The sequence below is a fragment of the Larus michahellis genome, chromosome 12 (genome assembly GCF_964199755.1).
Source record: "Larus michahellis chromosome 12, bLarMic1.1, whole genome shotgun sequence".
In the NCBI taxonomy this organism is placed as follows: domain Eukaryota; kingdom Metazoa; phylum Chordata; class Aves; order Charadriiformes; family Laridae; genus Larus; species Larus michahellis.
The window spans coordinates 3,982,149-4,000,162 of NC_133907.1; the positions used below are offsets into that span (position 1 = coordinate 3,982,149).

The 18,014-nt window shown below is 57.8% G+C and overlaps 2 protein-coding genes and 1 long non-coding RNA gene across 3 annotated transcripts; 2 read left to right on the forward strand and 1 right to left on the reverse strand.

The window, feature by feature from the left end:
- PPDPF (pancreatic progenitor cell differentiation and proliferation factor) lies at nucleotides 1-3,127 on the forward strand. Its single transcript, XM_074605528.1, has 5 exons — nucleotides 1-131; nucleotides 1,305-1,395; nucleotides 2,224-2,301; nucleotides 2,467-2,563; nucleotides 2,747-3,127. Exons 2-5 carry the CDS (start codon nucleotides 1,341-1,343, stop codon nucleotides 2,856-2,858), a joined length of 342 nt encoding a protein of 113 aa, XP_074461629.1. The 5' UTR covers nucleotides 1-131; nucleotides 1,305-1,340; the 3' UTR covers nucleotides 2,859-3,127.
- Nucleotides 3,128-6,398: 3,271 nt separating this feature from the next.
- LOC141750463 (uncharacterized) lies at nucleotides 6,399-12,306 on the forward strand. The gene is made up of 3 exons (XR_012589672.1): nucleotides 6,399-6,571; nucleotides 9,664-10,107; nucleotides 10,187-12,306. It is a non-coding gene; the product is annotated as an uncharacterized LOC141750463 (long non-coding RNA).
- On the reverse strand, nucleotides 8,224-16,888 carry SRMS (src-related kinase lacking C-terminal regulatory tyrosine and N-terminal myristylation sites). Its single transcript, XM_074605527.1, has 8 exons — nucleotides 16,112-16,888; nucleotides 13,949-14,070; nucleotides 12,394-12,560; nucleotides 11,318-11,456; nucleotides 10,716-10,874; nucleotides 9,556-9,737; nucleotides 9,225-9,381; nucleotides 8,224-8,830 (listed from the first exon to the last, which is right to left on the reverse strand). The coding sequence occupies exons 1-8, from the start codon at nucleotides 16,465-16,467 to the stop codon at nucleotides 8,637-8,639; spliced, it is 1,476 nt and encodes a 491-aa protein (XP_074461628.1). The 5' UTR covers nucleotides 16,468-16,888; the 3' UTR covers nucleotides 8,224-8,636.
- Nucleotides 16,889-18,014: the final 1,126 nt, after the last annotated feature.

Below are 18,014 nucleotides of genomic sequence, written 5' to 3' on the forward strand. Positions count from 1 at the left end.
GGCGGAGCCGGCAGCACCGCGGCTCAGGCCGTGCGGTGCGGAGCGGACGCAGACGCTGCGTTCCCCGGGCGGCGCCGCCGCCGCCCCGCTGCCCTAGTGCCCGCCCGCCGGACCCCGCCGCCCAGGCCCAGGTGAGCTGCGACCGGGTGTCGGGGAAGGGGGGTGTAACGGGGCAGCCTGTATCAATTTGAGGAGTGTGTGGGGGTTGCTTTGGAAAGGGTCAGCTGCAAGGCTGCACCCAGTTAGGGTGAAACTTCTGGGAGAGGGCTCCGTGCCTCAGTTTCCCCACCAAGGGCTACTGTATTAACGGGGCCGTGGGCGCGTGGAGGGCGTTCTGTAGCAGGACACCCAACAAGTGGGCACATCGTTAGGCCAGGGAAGGCCTCATCAGGAGCTGGGGAGGAGCTGGACAGCCGGGGGATGGTGGTAGGGGGGGTCCCGGGGCGCTGGGTGCCTCCCCCCGCACTCAGCTCACAGCCCGGGTCGGTGCTTTTGCTGTTCATCGGGATGGCGGGGAGGGCTCGGCGTCCTCCTGCAGGCCCAGGGAACAGCGGCTTGTGCTGGCAAGTGGCACCTTTGGCTGTCTGGGCCTTCTTGGAGTTTGCTTGAAGAAAGGGGGGGGGTCAGACCGTGGGGTGTGGGAAGAGTCAGCGTCTTAGCCGGAGGGGGCGGGGGGTGCTTTGTACCAGGAGGAGAAAAATACTTTTCAAGTTCAGAATTGGGCATGCTGGGGCCAGGGAGAGGGATTTTCTCGCCCGGAGAAGAGGATGGAGGGGAGGGGGATGCGTTGTGCAGGGCTGGGAGTTTTGCCCCCCAGCTTGGGGGGTGGTGGAGGCGATGCTGGGGACAGGCTGGGGCTGGAACCCCTCGCACAAAACCCCTCCTCGGTGTGTGCCCCGAGCTGAACGCTCCTTTGCTACTTATGCAATCTCTGCTGGGGATGTCGTAACTCCCCGGCGTGGGTACGGCGAAGGGAACAGCATTTCTGCAAGAAAGCAAAAAAACCGGTGTGGGAAAGGCGCTGTGCAGACTTGCCAGGCCTCTGCTCCCTGTGATCTTGCGAGCAGTTGTTTTCGAGGGAATTATTTTGGCTCAGCTCTGCAGCTGCGGGTTTGAACCATGTGTAGCACCACGAGCACTGACCCCTGTAGCCAGTGCGATGCCGCTGGTGGGATCACAAATCGCTCGGAAAAATCACATTTAAAGCATTTAAACTCATGTGTGGGTACAGGTCAGGCCCTGGGTGGGTGGGGGCTGCGCTGAGGCCCCCCTGCAATGACGGCTGCCCCCTTTTTTGCTTGCAGGTTTTTAGATCTGCACAAGAACCGAGATCGAGAACCATGGCATCCATCCCATCCAGCGGCTCGCTCATGGCGACGCACAACTACCACAGAAGTAAGGGCGTGCGCCGGGGGCTGGGGGGGGCTCGGGGAGGTGGGAAATGGGCAGGATGCCCTGCCAGGCTTGAGGGGACGTGGCTCCGACAGAGGTGACACTCAGGTTTAAGAGCCCAAGGAGAGCCGGCAGGCTCCTTGCTGAGAAAGGAGGGCAGCCAGCAGCCGTCCCCTCCTGCTGCTCGGACCCTCCCGGGGACTACCACAGCCCCTGCCCAGTTTGTACCAGTTGGAGATGGGTCTTGCAGACTCCTTCACTTGTTAAGGTGAGGGGAGGTGATGGCTTCGAATGCATCTTGCACTGTTGCTGGTGGAAATGAGCTGCAAAGCCAGTCTGGGCAATGGTAGCTACCGGTAGCTCTCCAGGGGAGAGGCTTTCTGGTTTAATGGATTGCCTAAACCAGAGGGAATTACAGTATTCCCCTTGAGGTGGAACTAGGAGCAGGCTTGTAGCAGCTGGACTAAAATTGCATGGATTATATGCAGGAATCTGCATCTTCTTGGCCTCAAGTCATCTGCAAAGGCGTCCCAAGTGTTGCATACAGATGCAAAACCATTAAATAATGTCCTTGGGATTGCAAGTCTTTTCCTGCAGAGGGGTTCAGGTGCTTTTCTGCAGCCTGCTCTTGGCCAGCTCGTAACCTCGCCAGTGTATTTCCTTCCCAGTGGTTTTTATTGACTTGGCACTAAAGCTGGGCGAGTACTGGAAGGAGGTAGTGACGAGACTGAGCCGTGTCGCCCCAGGGACGGCCACATCAAGACCGTGCTCTGCTTTTCATGGCACGACCAAGGGTCAGGGGTGGCTCTGATGGCCACGATTTCTCCACAGGGCGCCTGAGCTCCACATCCAGCAACAGCTCCTGCGGCAGCTCGGAGTACTCTGGGGAGGTCATCCCCCACCCCCCGGGTAAGTGCGACCTGTCCCAGCTCAGGGGATTCTTCTGCCAGCCCCTCCAGTGCAAGTCTTACTGGAGGTGACCCGGCCTCTCCTGTGGGATGAGACTGGGGTGGCAGCAGGGCTGCCTGGGTTGCGCTGACATGGACCTTCCTTGGCATGTGCTGTTCCCCCCAGGTCTGCCCAAGTCCGACCCCGGCCACTGGTGGGCCAGCTTCTTCTTTGGGAAGACGACTCACCCGGCCATGACAACCGTGTCGGAGTCCCCGGAGAGGTGAGTGCTTTCCTAGGAGGAGGTGATGCAGGGGAGTGCCATTACAGCACAGTGGGGGACATCCCTCAAGGTGCATCCTGACCCAAGGGTCCCTTCATGCCCAGGGGCACCCCCTCCTTTGCTCAAAAATAAATGCAGGGCGACAACGCAATGGCCTGACCCTTCCTCTGCTCTCTCTTGCAGCCTGGGAGCGCTGCGGGTGACAGCAGGACCGATGGCGTGTGGCTTGGTGCCGGCCCCAGGAGCGGGACGGCGGCGCCATGCCAGTGAGCCCAGCTCCGGGCCCTCAGCATGAGCGGGTGGGCGGCTGCTCCCCACACCGGCGGGCACAGCCCCTTCCCCCCCCTCACCCCGTAGAGTAGGCAGGCTGCTCCAAGGCAAAGGTGATAAAAAAAAAAAAAAGGTGATAAAAAAAGCACAGCAAACCCCCTTGATGATTCCCACACCAGCCTTTTTACTCTTTTCTTAATGCAACTACGCCCTTTCTGCGCAGACTCGGTAACACGTTTTATTTACCTTGTACTTGTACAATGGCAACTAATAAAGTCGAGCAGCCTTTTAAAACCCTGAGGGTTGTTCTTCATCCGGGGAGGGAGGCGGAGCGGCGCTGCGGATGTCGGTGGGGACGGATGGGGACACGGCACAGTGTCCCACCGCAGCATTTCCCGCAGGGTCTGGTAGCGCCGGCTGGCACGGTGGTGGTGGTGCCAGTGACTCACTGGTGCGTGTGTGTTTTGCATGTGAGCAAGATCCGGACGGGCTGCCGTGATGCTGCAGATGCCTCCCCCCACCTTTTCCTCCTCCCTTGGCTGCACAGCCTGTCCCTGCTGGCGCTGAACTCGTTTTCCACCCCAAGCACAAAGCCCTGCCCTGCTCCCATGCCTTGCGGGGGTAGGAGTGAGCGCCTGGGTCTGGTCAGGGCTGGGGGAAGGATTTGGGTGCAGAGTCAGCCCTCCATAACCAAGGGAGAAATAAGGCTTGCTCAGGGCTCGCGTTTTGTGGGTCTGATGTCAGGATGGAGCTCAGGGGGTGCAATGGGCTGGGCAGTCCTGGCACCCAGCTGGCCCATGTGCTGTGCTGCCCTGAGCGGTGTTTTGGCTGATGTTTGCCTTGAATTAGTCAGCTTGGCTGTTTGACCCTTCTCCGATCAGCCTGAGAGCTGGGGCGTGCTCTTCCTAAAGCACCGAGAAAACAAGAGCCTGCAGGTGCCAGCGTGCGAGGGGGCAAGGTCCCTGTTCCTCCTGTTCTTGCTGGAGGCAAACAAAACCCTGGCAGGGCTCGATTTAAAGGTGCCAAATCTTCCTGCTCTGCTCTGAGCCCCAGCAGTGGGTACGGGACAGTCCCTGTGTGCACCAGGTGTTCAATGGCAGCCGGGGGCTGTGGGACCCCTGAGCGGTGACTTTGTACCCCCCTTTGTACTGTGCGGGCAGGGGCGAAGGGCAGAGCCGGGTTCAGGGAGCAGCTGGCGGGGGGGAGGTGGCTGCTCCGCTTTTCATCCGTGCCGGAGGGGCATCCAGGGTCGCTTCCAGCCCTGCTCCTTGGTTCTTGTAGGGGAAAGTGTTGTGTAAGCTTTTCCTTGAGCTCTGCATCTCCGGGCAGCGCTCCTTGTCCTCAGGGTCTGTGTCCCCTCTGTCCCTAGGAGGGGCCGGGGCAGCACTGGGACCTCCACTCCCCCTGCGGAAGCGTTGCATCCAAAGGGAATGGCTGGGGGGGTGGTTCACCAAGGTCGTCAGCAGCCTTGTGTGGACACTTTGGACCCCGGAGGCTGCCAGCGCCCTTGGGGTCACCTCCATGTCCACGTCAGCACGTCACCCCACGGCTGATATGACGTGACTTCCAGCGGGGCAGCAAACTGCTGGGGGATAGGGGGAGGCGTTGTGCCTACAAGCGGATGGCTGTGTATCACAGGAGGCACGTGGCAGCCTCTAAAGTTTGCAAAACACAGAAAAATCAAGCAAAAAAAAAAAAAAAAAAAAATTCCTGTCTGAGGAAGGCAAGACGGGGCGTGCTGTCTGGCTGGTGAGCTGGGAAGGGTGGCTGCGGGACTGGCTCGTACCAGCAAGCGTTGCCCCGGGGTCTTCCCATGTCCCGGCAACCCCCTTTGGCTGCTGATTGCCCCCGGGGATGCCTCGGGGGAGCAGCAGGGTCTCATCAGCTGCTGGTTCCCAGCCGAAGCCCCGTGTTTTGGAGAGAGAAATATTTTTTCCAAGCCCGCAAGCAGATTAAAGTGTAGACGCACAAAGGTAAAGTCAATATTGCTGTGTTTGCTTGTTGGTCTCGTGACTGCAGAGGGTCAAACCCAGCGACTGTCCCCAGGAACCCTTGGGGGGGGGCGGGCTGTGGCACAGCAAAGGCACCAATCCTGCGTCCCTGGTTTTCAGGTGGGTGTTTTCCCTGGCCTGACCCAGCTCTGGCCGCCTGCCGCGATGCCCCCAGCACTTCGGTGCTCCTCCATGCCTGTTTCGGACACTACGTGAAGGTTCCCACGTTGCTGCCGGGCAAGTCGGAGTTACAGCCGTGACCGCAGCATCAGTGAGTGGCTGCCCTGATGCCAGCGGCTCCCTATCCAGCGGAGCAAAACTGCCTGAAAAAGCCCTGCTGAATTAAAGGGGATTTTTCTGAACGTCTGTAAAGTTTCACAAACTCAGGCTCCTGCTCTGCTGGAGGTGAAAAAGACCAGGGAGAGCCTGATACCCGCCACCAGACTGAGTTCCCAGGCAGCTTCATGGCATTGCTGGGAGCCAAGACCTCGGCATCGCCTTGATCGCGTGGGGTGCCTGGTGCTTTTGGGGCCTTTTTGCCCCTTGGCAGCACTCAGACATGTTAAAATGCACCTGACAGCCAAGCATGTTTATTTTAGTGCTGTTTCCATCCCCACTGCGGTGCGGGGGAGGTGGGGGGGGGTCGGTCTCTTTTCCCAAGTAACAAGTGATAGGATGAGAGAAAACCGCCCGAAGTTGCACCAGGGGAGGTTTAGATTTGATATTAGGAAAAATTTCTCCGCCAAAAGGGTTGTCGCGCATTGGAACGGGCTGTCCAGGGAAGCGGCTGGAGGGATTTAAAAAGACGCGTAGATGTGGCGCTGAGGGACATGGGTTAGGGGTGGACTTGGCAGTGTTGGGTTAACTCAAGGATCTTACGGGTCTTTTCCAGCCTGAACGATTCTATGATTCCAGCTGATTTCCCCTGTCTCGGGTCATCGTGCTGCCCGGCTGTGGTGGGATATCAGGGATTCATTGGGCAGCAGAAGCGAGACAAACAAAGGGGCTTTTTATATACCATACCCCTCCCTAAACATCCCCCCCTGCCAGGCTTGCTCTCGGAGGGGCAAGCACTCGTCTCCCATGGCACCAAACCCCCCCGGGGACAGACATTCCCCCCCCTTCTGCTCCCCAGCTGCCTCCTGCCTCCGTGGTTTGACTGTTGATTAACTCACATCTTTGGGCAAAAAAACCAGCCGGTGCTTTCCGCTCGCCCTCGTCCCTTGCAGCGTCCCTCGTGCCACCCCGCCGCCTCCGAGGAGCCCTCGCAGCAGCCCCGCCGTGAGAAATATTTCCTTTTCCTTGCCTGCCTCTTGCTGCTTGGGGAATTTTGATTTATTTATTTATTATGTTTTTTTTTCCCTCCAGCAGCTTTGCTTCCCCCTCACCCATCAAAAGCCAGGGTGGGACCTTAAAAATAGCAGCAAGCTCAAATGCGTCGCGTTGGCCCGACACTGTTTTCAAATGCCACTCGGTCAAATTGAACGCACGAATGGGGAACGTGCCAGGCTGAAACCAGAGCAGGCGAATGCCTTCGACAACACATGTTTGCAATGCCCCCCTCGGAGGGGTTCGGAAAGCAGTGGGGACCCTTTGCCTTTGGGGAATGGATTTTGGGAAGAGCCCGGTCCCTGTAGCGGGGTCGATTCTGGGCGGGGGGGGAGCTGGGTGCCCTGCCCAGGCTGAGATTCTGGAAGACGATGAGAAAATCTGGACTCCCCCCACCAACTCTGTCTACTTTTAGACGGTGAGTAATGACTCAGAGAAATGCCAAACCCCAGCAGACCGTGCGGGAGGGCAAACCCAAGCAGCGGATCGGCTTTTAATGGAGTTGTGGAGGAGGAAGGAAAAGCTGCCGTGGGCAGCGCCGGCTTGGCCCCTGTCCCCATGTCCCCCCCCGCTCCACACCACCCATCATAAACCCGTGGTTCGTGGCCACGCACGTGACGCCCGCGGCCCTGCCAGCCCCACTGGCTTCCGCAGGGACCCCGCGGCTCCCCACGCCAGCCCCGGCCACCCCACGCACACCCCGCTCCTCCTGCTTCGTTTTCAGCTCCATCTGGTGGCAGCCAGACCTGCAAATTTAATATCTCGCTGCACCACGTGTGTCCCAGCGCTTCGGTGACGGTCAATAAACCCATCGCCCGCCGGCCGCGGCTTCGGGCTTCAGTTTCTCATGGGAGGGGACCTGGGCTGTGCGCACGTGTGCTCAGCGCGCAGGTGTTTGATCAGGCTGCAAAATGCTTTGCAAGGTGAGGGTTTCCTCTTGCAACCGCGTCCAAACGCCGCAGCAAACCCAACCTTTTTTTAGCTTTTTCCAGCTGCGAACGGTCTAATGCGGAGCTGCCGCCTTTCCCGGGGCACGGCCGCAGCTCCCGAGGGCTCGGCCGCAGCTCCCGAGGGCTCGGCAGCCCCTCACCCTTGCTCCGGCGTCAGAGGAAGCGTGGCCGGATCCGAATTTATCACGCACCTAAACCGCATTCCCGCATCCCCTTTGCAGGCCCCTCGCGCACGGAGACTTGCCCAATTAACAGCCCGACTCGTTTCTGCCGTTCCGCCCAGCGCGGGGGCGGCTCAGGCGTGGAGCGTGTTGCATAAACTTTATTAACGTGATACATTCCAGCTCTGCCGTTGCTCCAGTCCTACCGCTCCCCCCCATCTCCTGCAAACAGGCCCCGTGGGCTTGTCGGGAGGAAGCCTAAACCCCAGCAGTCCCGGCTGCGGGAGGTGGGCTGTCACCCCCCCCCCGCAGGGCGTTCTCCCCACCACCAGTGCGCCGAGCGCATCGGTGCTCAAGCAGCCCCAGGCAGGCTGCCCGCCCCGGCCTCCCGCTCTGGCACTGCTCCCGGGGACGCTTTTCACCGAGTCCTTCCACTGCCGCCAAGGACAGCCCGGCCTCCCAGAGCGTGCATGGGGGGACAAAAGGTCCCCCAAGGTCCCTCTGCGATGCCGTACCCCGGTGTAGGGCAAGGAGCTGGGGAGCGGTGGCAGCATCTCCTGGCTTTGCACCATGGGTGCGATGAAGAGCAAAGCAGCTTTTTACCAAGTGCTGCCTGCACCTGGGCTAAGCAGGTGTTAAATATTTGAAGCCAGACATCCATTTTTCTTGGAATAACCACACGATGGTGAGGAAGGCAACGAGCCAGAGCGGAGCAGCCCCGGCAGGAGATGCCTGTGCAGGGTCCTCGGGGCAAGCAGGGCTGCTGCCTGGGAAAGGGGTGGCAGAGGCACACAGTTTAATGCACACCTGCATGAACAGAGACCAAATAGACACAAAAAAGGTTATATCTGCGGTTGCAAGAGCGGGACTGGTCGCAAACCATTGCTTCCTGGGCAGGGAGGGGAGCAGCGTGGCGAGGGCCGAGGGTCCAGCGATGCCCCGCAAGGACTCACGTGGCTGGATGCACACACATTTATTGATAAATACACCGGACACACGCTACAAGAAAAATCAAGTGGAGCCACAACTCAACACAAACTACAAACCTTCACGTCGGCGTGGGGAGCGGCAGGGACCTCCCACCCTACTGGCTGAATGAAGATGTAAACTCTGGGTGATGCCTTCGCTGCCACGGGGCTTTTCCAGACTGCTGCACTGCCAAGCGCTGGCACCGAGTTCTCCCCAACTCATTGCTTTCTCCTTTGTCCACCTCCCTGCATCCTGAGCGAGAGGGGACACGGGCTGTTTTTTGGGGTGGGTTGTGCTTTTCTTGGAGCCCTGCCAGACGGCAAACCAAACCAGGAGGAAGGAGCCGCTTGGCAAGAGCTGGCCTGGAGAGGCTCGTGCAGGAAGGATGGTGGGAAGGGGTCCCTCAGGAGAGGGAGCTGAGCAGCCGTCTGTAGATGAAGCCCAGCTTCTCCCGCAGGGCCAGGAAGGTAGGACGCTCCTCCGTGTTGACGTTCCAGCACTCCAGCATGATGCTGTAGATCTCGGGAGGGCAGGAGCTGGGCCGGGGAAGGCGGTAGCCCCTGGTGATTTGCCGTACGGTTTCTTGGTTTGTCATTCCTGCAAGGAAGGAGAAGGTGCCCCTCAATCTAATGTCCCCAAAGGATGCCCTGAAGGTACACCCACAACGGGCCAAGACGTCAACTGACGCTGCTGTGAAATGGTGTCTCTCTGCCACAAGGTTGGTAGAGGCTGTGAGAGATCATCCAGTCCATACTACCTCCTGTCCATACCACCTTCCTGTCCCCGGCTCCGGCACCCCCTCTGCAAGCACTGAAAATCCCTCTAAGCAATCCCCAAAGTGGACAAGAACTTGCTCATGCTCTACGAGCTGCTTCCACATCCCTCGGGGAAGGGAAAATATAACAATTCATGACGCGTTGGCTTTTGGGGACCATGGGCAAGCTGCCTGGTGTGTGGACGGAGCGGCACTGGAGGGGGCTGGCGGCCCTACCTTCATACGGGATCTGTCCGTACGTGAAGACTTCGTAGAGCAGAATCCCGTAGGACCAGACATCGGACTTGAGGGAGTAGGTGCGGTAGTTGGCTGCCTCCGGGGCTGTCCACTTCACTGGGATTTTCGTGCTGCTGCTGGTGGAATAAATGTCATCCTAAAAAGCAATGGGAGGTGGGTCATGAGAGATGGTATGATGCACGCAGCCACTGCTTTTGAGTGTTTGCTGGGGTTGTGGGCTGGGAAAGGGGACAGCAAGGGAACAGCTGAAGCATGGAGCAGCTTGGCGGCCTGGGGTGATAGGAGGGACCACAGCATCCCACTGACCAACCTTGAGGAGCCGGGCAAGTCCAAAATCGGCGATTTTGCAGGTGAGTTCCTCTCCCACCAGGATGTTTCTGGCCGCCAGATCCCGGTGGACAATGTGCTTCTCCTCCAGGTACCTCATCCCATCTGCCACTTGGCAGGCGATGTTGAGCAGGTGGGAGGTGCCCAGGGACTTCCCTTCAGGACCTGTTAACCCAGACAATCCGAGCGTTGATTGCAGTCTAGCAACATCTATTTTGGGTGTTGTGGTTTGGAAGGAGACCTTGTGCTGACAACATGGGACCCAGGGAACGTGTAAAACCTTAGGTCCTGCCTGACCGTCCTGGTTGTGCCACATGGGAAGTTCAGCATGGCCATGTGCTCCTCGGGAATGGGACTGGGGTGAGCTCTGAAGGGCGCCCTGTGCTGCAATGAGGACACAGACGTCCACGGCTCATTCGAAGCTAAAGGTGACCTTCTGCCATGCAAATCTCCAGCCAGGCCTCTCAACCCGTCCTACCTGCAAGCTCCAGCTCCTCCGGCACCAAATGCTGCTGGAGGCCCAGCTAAAAACGAGGTCAGTGTAGGGGAGGAGGGGGGTGTACCCAGTAGAAAAACAGGTCTTGGTGAGAGCTGTTTGTCTTGTTTCCCTTCAGGACTAATTACTGAGTCAGGAAAAGAAAGCCAAGGAAAATAAACTGATGGCCAGGTGATGAATGGACCGTGGCCTGTTACCAGCTCTGCGGGTGAACAAAACTATGCTGCTGGACCCAGGAGGAGGTTCAGGCGTTTCATTCCTAATGAAGGCAGAGTTGCCCAAACACAGGAGAGAGGTTCCTTTCCACTGATGGGAGCTGGCAGCCCACAGGTGGGTGAACAAGGAGGGAGGAAGGTCCCTACCAGCGCAGTTGGGCTCCCTGGGATTGAAATGGACTCAACCCATATGGACACCCAAAGGATCACACCAGACTGCATCTATGGATCCTGGGTTCACCCAAGACCATCTCTGCCAAGCTCCCATGGATTTCTCTGCATTACCACTGATCTAAGCTGGGTGGAAACAAGGCTTTCTCTCTCTTAGGGTCCTCACTTGGGTTCGTAAGGCCATTCCAGGGCATGGAAAGCATTTGCAGGGAAGTGCTGCCCCAGGAGCCCATTCCCCACAGTGCCGTTGCCAGTACTCACTGTTGAGGTAGCTGTGGAGGTTGCCTTTCCGCATGAGCTCAGTGATGATATACACAGGCTCATCTAGCGAGCAGACAGCATGCAGCTGGATCAGCTTCTCATGCCTCAGGCGCTTCAGGTTCTGAATCTCCTTGGTGAAGTCTTCTGCCTTCATGTCAGCTGGGGGAGAAAGCCAACAAGACTGTTGTGAGCTACTTTCTCACATGGATGTTGGGACCTCAGCACCTCCAACTGGGACGAGGACCTTTTTCCTCCTCACAGCCCACCCCTGCTCTCGAAGTTCACGTCTGCACACCCTATGTCTCAGATCCAGACACTCAGAGGTGTTTTCCACAGGGCTGTGGATCCCATTTTCAGAATCATAGTCCCGTCAGGACTTGACTTATCACAAAACCATTGGACAGAGATGATTTATAAAGGTGAAGCCCAAGCTTAGGTGGGTACACAGAAGAAGTACAGTGGCTACTTGCCAGGTCCTACCAGAGTTTGCTTGATAAGACAGACACAGTGACCAGGAGGACTCGGAAACAAAAGGGGGTGAAAGATGTGGCAGTGGACGAGAGACCCAGTTGTCCACTGTTACCATCTGCTCCTCCACCTACCTTTTATGATCTTGATGGCCACCGGCACCGTGTTCCTCCACAGTCCCTCCCACACCTCTCCGAAGTAGCCCTCTCCCAGCTTCCTCCGCAGGGTGAACTCCCAGCGCGGGCGCTCCCAGCCGTCCCTCTCGGGGGGGGTCTGTGAAATGGGCATTGCAGGCTTGGACCAGCCGGGCAGGACCTGCTGGTGGAGCCTGCACCAGCTCTTGATGCCCACCAAGGCCCAGTGGCCGTGGAGGAGTGAGCAGGACATGGTGCTCCACCACCCACATTCCACTGGGGCTGGAACCCGGGCGTTGCTTTCCCCTCTGTTCACTGGGGGCACAAAGCATGTGGGGCATCCTCTGCTGGGAGCCAACGTGTGCAAGGGAGGAGATTTTTGGAGACTATATGAAATACCAGGAATTCAAGTCATAATTCCCTCCTCATCAGACCTCAAACATGGCTTTTCTCCATTTCCGCCAATAAATAGAAATGGGTAAATGAATATTATTGCATATTATGGCTGATTTAGACTTCGGCTCATTAAGAATTTCTTTTATCTTACACCTTTTAATTTCACTCTCGAATTATTCACGTTTAATTGTCATTTCTAAGGCATAATTGGTGAATGGAATTCTAATCAGGAAATGAGTCGGCAATTTGGGATTAATACTCTAATTGGATTTATGGGTGCCACACTAATTGGCATGAAAACTATATAAAAGCAATGTGGTCTTATACTCTAGGAAAAACATTGGAAGCGCCGGTATTTCCAGATTCAGTATTGAAGGGATTTGTAACTACGCGGTTTCTAGTCTTTGAGATGGAGAAGACATTTCAGGGAAGATATTTCAGAAAAGCCTGTGCATTTTGGCTGGTCAAAAATACATATAAATGCAATGCCCGGCCTTAACATGGATGATAAGAGGTGATGCTTGCAGCTATGCTAATGGTGTATTTTAAATTTAGTTTAATAAAGATCAAATCCCAAGTGGATAGACCAATTATTTCTATTTTTCCCTAATTTCTCTTTCCTTTTTTCCACCCTGGCCACCTTTGGGAGCTCGGCCGAGCCGCGCCATTGGCCTACGCACCGCGGGGCTGCAGGGCTGCAGCAAGGGGCTCTGGATGACCTTCCAGTGCTTGGTGTAGAAGGCGAGGAGCTCCTCCATGTCGGGGAAGGGATGTCCCTTCTGGATGTAGAGGCTGCCCCCGGGGCTCTTGCAGATTCGGAAGTGGCTGACCTTGGCGTGGTTGCGCACTGCGGGGAAGCCCAGGAGGGGGAAAAACTCAGCTCGTGCCATCGCCAGCTCCTTCCCGCTTCCCTGCTGACTCTCACCCTCTCTCCTTTCCAGGCACCTGCTCTATTAATTTTCCCCCTGTACTGGGCACTGGTGAGGCCCCACCTCGAGTGCCGTGTCCAGTTTTGGGCCCCTCACCACAGAAAAGACATTGGAGCGTGTCCAGAGAAGGGCGACGGAGCTGGTGAGGGGTCTGGAGCACGAGTCTGGTGAGGAGCGGCTGAGGGAGCTGGGGGTGTCCAGCCTGGAGAAAAGGGGGCTGAGGGGAGACCTTCTCGCTCTCTGCAGCTCCCTGAAAGGAGGGGGTAGCCGGGGGGGTCGGTCTCTTCTCCCAAGGAACAGGCGATGGGACAAGAGGAAACAGCCTCAAGCTGCACCAGGGGAGGTTTAGATTGGATAGTAGGAAAAATTTTTACACTGAAAGTGGTACTAAGCGTTGGAACAGGCTGCCCAGGGAAGTGGTTGAGGCACCATCCCTGGAGGGATTTAAAAGACGGGTAGACGTGGTGCTTAGAGATGCGGTTTAGTGATGGCTTTTGTCAGCGTTAGGTTGATGGTTGGACTCGATGATCTGAAAGGTCCCTTCCAACCTGGGCAATTCTATGATTAATTCACCCTAAAGCAACCCAATTCGCCCTTGGGGTATTACATCCCCCTCCCCATCACCCCCTTTGCTCCCGCCTCCGGGCTCAGAAGACTCCTGGCCGTGTGGGGCTCGTTTGGACCAGGGAGGTGATGCTTTATTAGCGGGGATAATCCCCCATGCAAACGAACCGCTTGGAGAGCGGCAGAGTTCGGGGCTGCTGGATGAAGCCAGGGCAGCCGGAGCTCCCACAGGCTGCAGCCCGGGGGTGATGGGTGGGATGCAGCATTCGCTGGGAATTTCTCAGGATTGATTTTACACGCATCAGACCAGATCATAACGACGCTGCCTGGTCCGAAACTCCCTGAATTCAGATTTCTGTAGGCGGGAGCAGCCCAGGCCTTGGCCACCTGGAGTGACGGCGTGGTTTTAGACAAGCCTCAGATGACAAAAGCCGCTGGAATTAAATCCTGGGAGTTAGCGCCACGAAACCATCATTAAGCCGCTGTCAATTGCTTATGGCTTTCATATCCTGGGCGGGAGCAACGTACTTTCCTCTGCCATGGTAATTTGGCAATCCATACCTGCATCTATTAGCTTTCCCCACGCTTTTAGAAAGCGGCCGATTCACTTGAGGCCATAAAGCGCTTTAAACTTATTTCCGTGTTTTTCACCCCGTGCTGACCAAGCCAGGAGCTGCCCCTAAGGAACAGCCTGGTTCCTTTCCCTCTGCTCATTTTCTCGGGATAATTGCCACAAAATTACCTGAGAGAGAGTACTCGCCCTTGCTGCTCTCGCTGTCCCGGACGAGGAAGGAGCCGTGCTGGTTGGGAGGCGAGAGGAGGAGCTGCTCCGCTTCGTTTCGGCTGATCTTGCTGAAGTACCAGCTGGGGGAGCAGAGTGAAGGGGGTAAGAGGTGGGGGTAAGAGATGGGGCAGGGATGGTCCCGCATCCAGCCCAGGGGCTCCTGCACCTTCTGACTGCGAGCAGCTCCCTCCCACCATCTGCTCATCGCTGGTAGCCACCGAGCGAGCAGCACGGTGGTCAGCCCGTGGCTCAGAGCCTGCCAACGCGGCTGCCGGCACACCCCCGCCATTGCCAGCCTGCATCGGGGCTGCTTCAGCCCATTGGTTTTGCAGGCACATGGTGCATTTCATCGCAGCTTTGCGGGCTGCAAACCATTTCCTCCAGCAGTGTCTGGTCACCGCTGTGTCGAGCTGGCCAGGTCTCAGCTCCATCCCCAAATCAGGAGGTTTGCAACCCCTGGCTCAGTGCAGGAGTGAGGTGAGCACCTGGGCTGACGGCCTTCGGGGAATAAAGCACCAACCGCCCGGTGCTGAGCAGAGGACGCTCTGGTGGGTTTGCACCCACATGTCCTGCCACGAGAGCCACAGCTCAGGGTCGCTTTGCACATCTTGACCGGCGGCTCATGGACACAACCAGCTCTCAGAGCCCGTGAGCAAACCTCATCAATGAAAACACCCCCAGGAATTGCCCTGTGCTGCTCCAGACCTGGCAGCGCTGGTTGGGGACCTCAGCAGCACCCAGCCAGGAGGCAGGACCCAGCCAAACCCCTCTTCGTGCCCCATCAGTGCCAAGATTCATCACCAAATCTCTGGCAAGAAAAGGCAGGTTTGTGGCTGGGTCCCGACCCAGCAGGACGCACGGGAACGCGGGGCTGCTTCCTCCAGCCTGACACAGCCGGGAGGTGAGAAGCCGAAGGTTTCGTCATTAGCTGGGATCGCCAGCGTCTGAGAAGCCGTGCAGGAAATTATACGTGATGGGGTTACACAGCTGAACAAATTACCACCCAGCTCCGACCCGCGGCTCCGCACAGTCTGCGTGCTCGCCGCTCGCTCCGGCTACAACGCCGCGCTTGCAGCCTGCCCAGGCGTTCTGTGCCATGGGACCAAAGCAGTGAGCCGACCCGGGGTCCTCACCGGTGTGGTCCCACCACTGTCCAAATCAGACTGGATCTGCCTTTCTCCAAAGCAGACTGGATCTGCCCTTCTCCAAAGCACGCACAGGGAGGGTTTCTCCCATCCCACTGGCTGCAATCACTGCCCCTGCATTCCAGGACCCCTTCCCAGGCTCCCCCTCCTCCTTTCCTTTCCCTGCAGCGCAGGGCGAGCGCTGGGGGAGGCCGCAGGCGCTCACACCCATCCCATCCGCGCGTTCCCCATCGCTGGCCGTGACTCAGGGCCTGGCACACAGGGAACAGCGGTGTCTCGGGGCGCTTTGCCCGGCGTGTCAGGACCAGGCTGCCTTATGCAACGATGAGCCTGGGCTTTCCCCAGCTGAGCAAGGGCTGAGACATCAACCCCAGCTCCACGTCGGGCGGAAGAGGCACCGTCAGGGAGGGAACCCCCAGCCCCAGATGAGCAGGAGCCGGCCGGCGGCAGCAGCAGCGGTACGGCTTGGCCCTACAGAGCTCCAGGCTTCCCAACAGGTCCCATCCAAACTGCTTCTCCCCACACTCCCGGGCTCTTTGGAGCTGGCAGGGCTCAGGCAGAAGCTTCCCCAGCTCCCTCCTGTCTCCCCTTTAATGCAGGGCAAGAGGGAGAGGAGCCACAACAAGCAGGAGCCCGTTTATTTGGCACCCAAGCTGCACCCATGCACACCATGGCACCGCATCGCAGCCCGGAGCCACCTCATCCCATGCGAGGATGATGCACCCGGGAAGGGGGACCAGCATCTCTGTCCCCGGCACATCCCCCAGACGGGGTGTGCTGAAACGGCCCCACCCCACCACTGACAGCTGCAGGAGCTTCACCGTGGGGATGCTCCGGTGAGGGAAGGTCCCCTCTCAGACCCATCACCGCTGGTGGCAAAAGCAGGGGACACAGAGCTCCCTTTCCCTGGGCAAGGACGTGGTCCAGCCTGGCCCAGCCTCCATCCCTCTACGGGTCCAGAGCACGGGATACTTACGGCCGGTGAGTGGAGGTGCCCTGGCTGAGGTTGGCCACGTAGGCAGCAGGAACGTAGCCCATGGCCGGCTCCCCCAGCAGCCGCCGGGCTAAGACATACTCTCCTTCTTCTCTGAGGACACGCAGTTTGTCCCCTGCGCTTACGCTCAGTTCCTCCTCGCTCCGGGCTGTGAAAGCGTATAAAGCGATAAAAAGAGAGGACTTGGGGATGAAGGAAATGGAGTTCGGCTCTGAGTGCAGCGAAACAGAATCGGAACCAAGATACCCCAGCGAGCAGCTCTCCGGCACGGAGCGGGGACGGAGTTTGTTCCAGAAGGACGTCAGGAAGGTCAAACGCTTCCGGACAAACTGCTCCATCCCCGGTGGATGCGGTGGATGCGGTGGTCTATGCCACCACGCTCCTCGAGGCCGGAGGAAGGGGCAATCCCGGGCTCATGCCGCCGGCCGGGCGGCTCATGCCGCCGTCCCGCGTCCCTCGCGAGCGTCTGGGCGCTCGCCGGCCCTTCCCGGCGAACTTCCTATTTCTGAAAGTGAAACTGGTTGGTCTGGTGGGACCAGTCTGTCTGCAGGTGGGATGAGTCTGCAGGCGGGAGTCCCACGCTCAGACCCGCGGGCACATCTGGGAGACGGGCACAGCTGGAGCCAGGCTCGCTGCTCTCGAAGAAGGAGAACGGCGCTTCCCTTTTTTTTTTTAATTATTATTTTAAAGCGCGCTCTCCTGCTTCTTACAGGAGCACCGGTAAACACAGCTCTCTGTTCTTCAAGCAGCTCTTGTGACAAGTGGCTGACTCCAGTTAATAGTCTTGATCTCACTTGTGTGGGAGGGTATTTTCTTTTTTTTTTCCATAGGAAAATAATTGCATCCACACATGTGTGAGAGTTAAAACAGAGTTAAGGAAACGACCTTAGAAGAGATCTGAAGCGGTTTGTATATTTGCTGGGTGGATATTGCGGGGTTTATAAACACAAGATCCTTTTTCCTTTCGGTCTGCAGTGACCTCCCAGGGTCACCCCACTACAGCATTTGCCTCCTCCCACAAGTTCCCCATTGCAGAGGATCTCTAGGGAATCCACTTCCCAGATCCACCAGGACCTGGCGCTGGCTCAGCCTCCAGCACAGACGGATCCCCCTCAGCATCGGGAGGTCCTCGTCTGGGGCAGGGTCTGGACCAGCCCCGGGTGCCTGCGTGGCCCCCGGAGCCGAGCCCCGGCACAAACCCCCGGCTCCTGCTGCCGTCAGCACCCCACGCTCCTCCCAGCGTGGTCACACTCGGACGCAGACACGCTACAACCCCCCCCCACCAAACCCCAGCGTCCACAGGGATCAGCCAAAGGAGGGAGATTTCCACTTTGCATCTTGCATGGGCACTTTAAGCCGCCTGAAGATCGCGGCTCCCAACGGAGAAACCCCAACGCCAGCCCCCGCCTGGGTTTTGTCATTTAACTGTTCCATTTAATTAGTGGGAGTTTTGCGCCTGGCAGCTCTGCTCCTGGCCTTGGGCCCATTATTTCGATCCTCCTCTGCTTGCAATTGGTCCGGGTAGCTCATTTTGGGTGGGCAGCGGGGTTTTGAAAGAGGCGGCTTAAAAAAATAAATTATAGAAAATTAATGGTAGGGGTCTAGGCTGCAGGCTGCGATGGTATGGCGTGTGAAGAACAGACTGGAGCCGTCCCTGGGTCAACGGCTCTGGGCTTGCCGTGTCCTGGATGTCCCATGACGCCCAAAAAAGCTGGATTTCAATATTTGTGTTTGAGGGTCTTTCCTCACCCAGGGCAGAGGGCAGGAGCACGCAGCGCTCCGTGAACGTGCCCTGTGCACTGCTGCAGGTGGGAACTAGGAAAAAAGGGAGTCTTTAATCAAATAATTTGCTCCCTACTTACCAAAGTAACACCCGAATACATCG